The sequence below is a fragment of the Gavialis gangeticus genome, unplaced genomic scaffold (assembly GCF_001723915.1).
Source record: "Gavialis gangeticus isolate Ggan-Ray unplaced genomic scaffold, GavGan_comp1, whole genome shotgun sequence".
In the NCBI taxonomy this organism is placed as follows: Eukaryota; Metazoa; Chordata; order Crocodylia; family Gavialidae; genus Gavialis; species Gavialis gangeticus.
Genome location: NW_017729024.1, coordinates 60976059 through 60977428, shown reverse-complemented (window position 1 = coordinate 60977428; position 1370 = coordinate 60976059). Strand labels below are relative to the sequence as shown.

General features: G+C 44.9%; 1 protein-coding gene across 2 annotated transcripts in view; it reads left to right on the top strand.

Annotated features, from left to right (window-relative positions):
• The window catches only part of GAK (cyclin G associated kinase), a 207220-nt gene that overhangs the window by 114326 nt on the left and 91524 nt on the right, over nucleotides 1-1370 (top strand). For both annotated transcript variants that reach the window (XM_019517146.1, XM_019517145.1), the window contains exon 17: nucleotides 1109-1226. In XM_019517146.1, coding sequence (XP_019372691.1) covers nucleotides 1109-1226 — 118 coding nt within the window. The remainder of the gene's footprint in view (nucleotides 1-1108; nucleotides 1227-1370) is intronic.

Here is a 1370-nt window from a genome sequence, read left to right as displayed (position 1 = left end):
TTGGATTAGGCCGAATCCCAATCTGAAGATTTGATACTGACTTGGGGAATCAGTGGTTCAGCCACAGACACTGCTTTAAATGTTTTTTCTACATATCTAGAAGTAGCAGCACAGCTTGTGAATGCTGCGATGCTGGGGTGCATGGAGCATCCCATAGAACACTGCTCCCCCTTCCCCCCACATGCTCAGTACTTCCGGTCCACTTCCGGGACTGCTGCTGAGCACGCAAAGGCCCCCCCATGCCCCCACCAGCTCGGCAGTAGGCTGAAGGGGGACCCCAGGTACCCCCTAGACCCAGGAGGCACTGGTCACTGAGCCATGGGGGGGCTCCAGCGCACTTCCCAGTGGACCGGAAGTGCTGCCGAGCACGCTGGGGAGGCCCCCGTGCTCCTGTTGGGTGCTCCATCCACCCCAGCATCACAGCATTCACGAGCCACCTGCTACCTTGAGGTATGAAGAAAAAATGTTTACAGCTGCATCTATATCAAAATCTCTGTATCTCTCTGAATTGATTCGGAGGGTTCTGATTCGATTTGGAGAAATTAAAGGGTCTCCTGATTCGATTCAGATTTGGAGATTCGGCCACCAAATCAGGCTGAATCTCCGCTGTATTGAATTGGGGACCGAAGCTTTGCGCAGCCTTATTAGGCAGCACTCCTTATTGTTTGATCCTGCTGAATTGACTAGAATTTCTTGTCTTGGCATTTTTAGTGCTAAAATGTTATTGATGTACTTATGGGAGGAGTCTGGGATGTTGACAGGAAGAGAGTTATCACCAATAACAAAGTGCTCTAATAACCTAAAGTCCCAAACTGATATTCAGAGAGACTCCAATGACATTTTTGGGTTTTTGGCCTGCTTCTGGTAGTTAAAAATAAGGACAAAAATTGGGGCTCACCTAGCTGCAGTATATGGGGAGAGCTTTCCGAAGAGGCCAAGAGAAGAAGCAACTCACTCTTGTCACTGAACAGTAGTCTCAGAAGACAGGTTTTTGGGGGAAAATACGTAGTGATATTTGTGAGTTGACAGAATCACTTAAAGAAACCAAACTAAACAAAATAAAGGAACCAAAAGTTTTCAAAAAATATAAATTGTTGTTTTTCTTTAGAGAGTTTAAAACTGAAGATGGCAAAGTGGTAATCCCCTTGGGGATAACAGTGCAAGGAGATATTCTCATTGTGATCTATCATGCCAGGTCAACCTTAGGAGGCAGACTCCAAGCAAAGGTAATGATAAACTTAATCATGTCATGTGCTGGCTTTTCATGTTACAGATTGGTTGCTATGGTCTCTGTCTATCCTCACTGTTGAATCCTTAATGATAAAAACTTTAACTTAAATTGTTTAATTCATTTTTATCCTTCCTTCTTG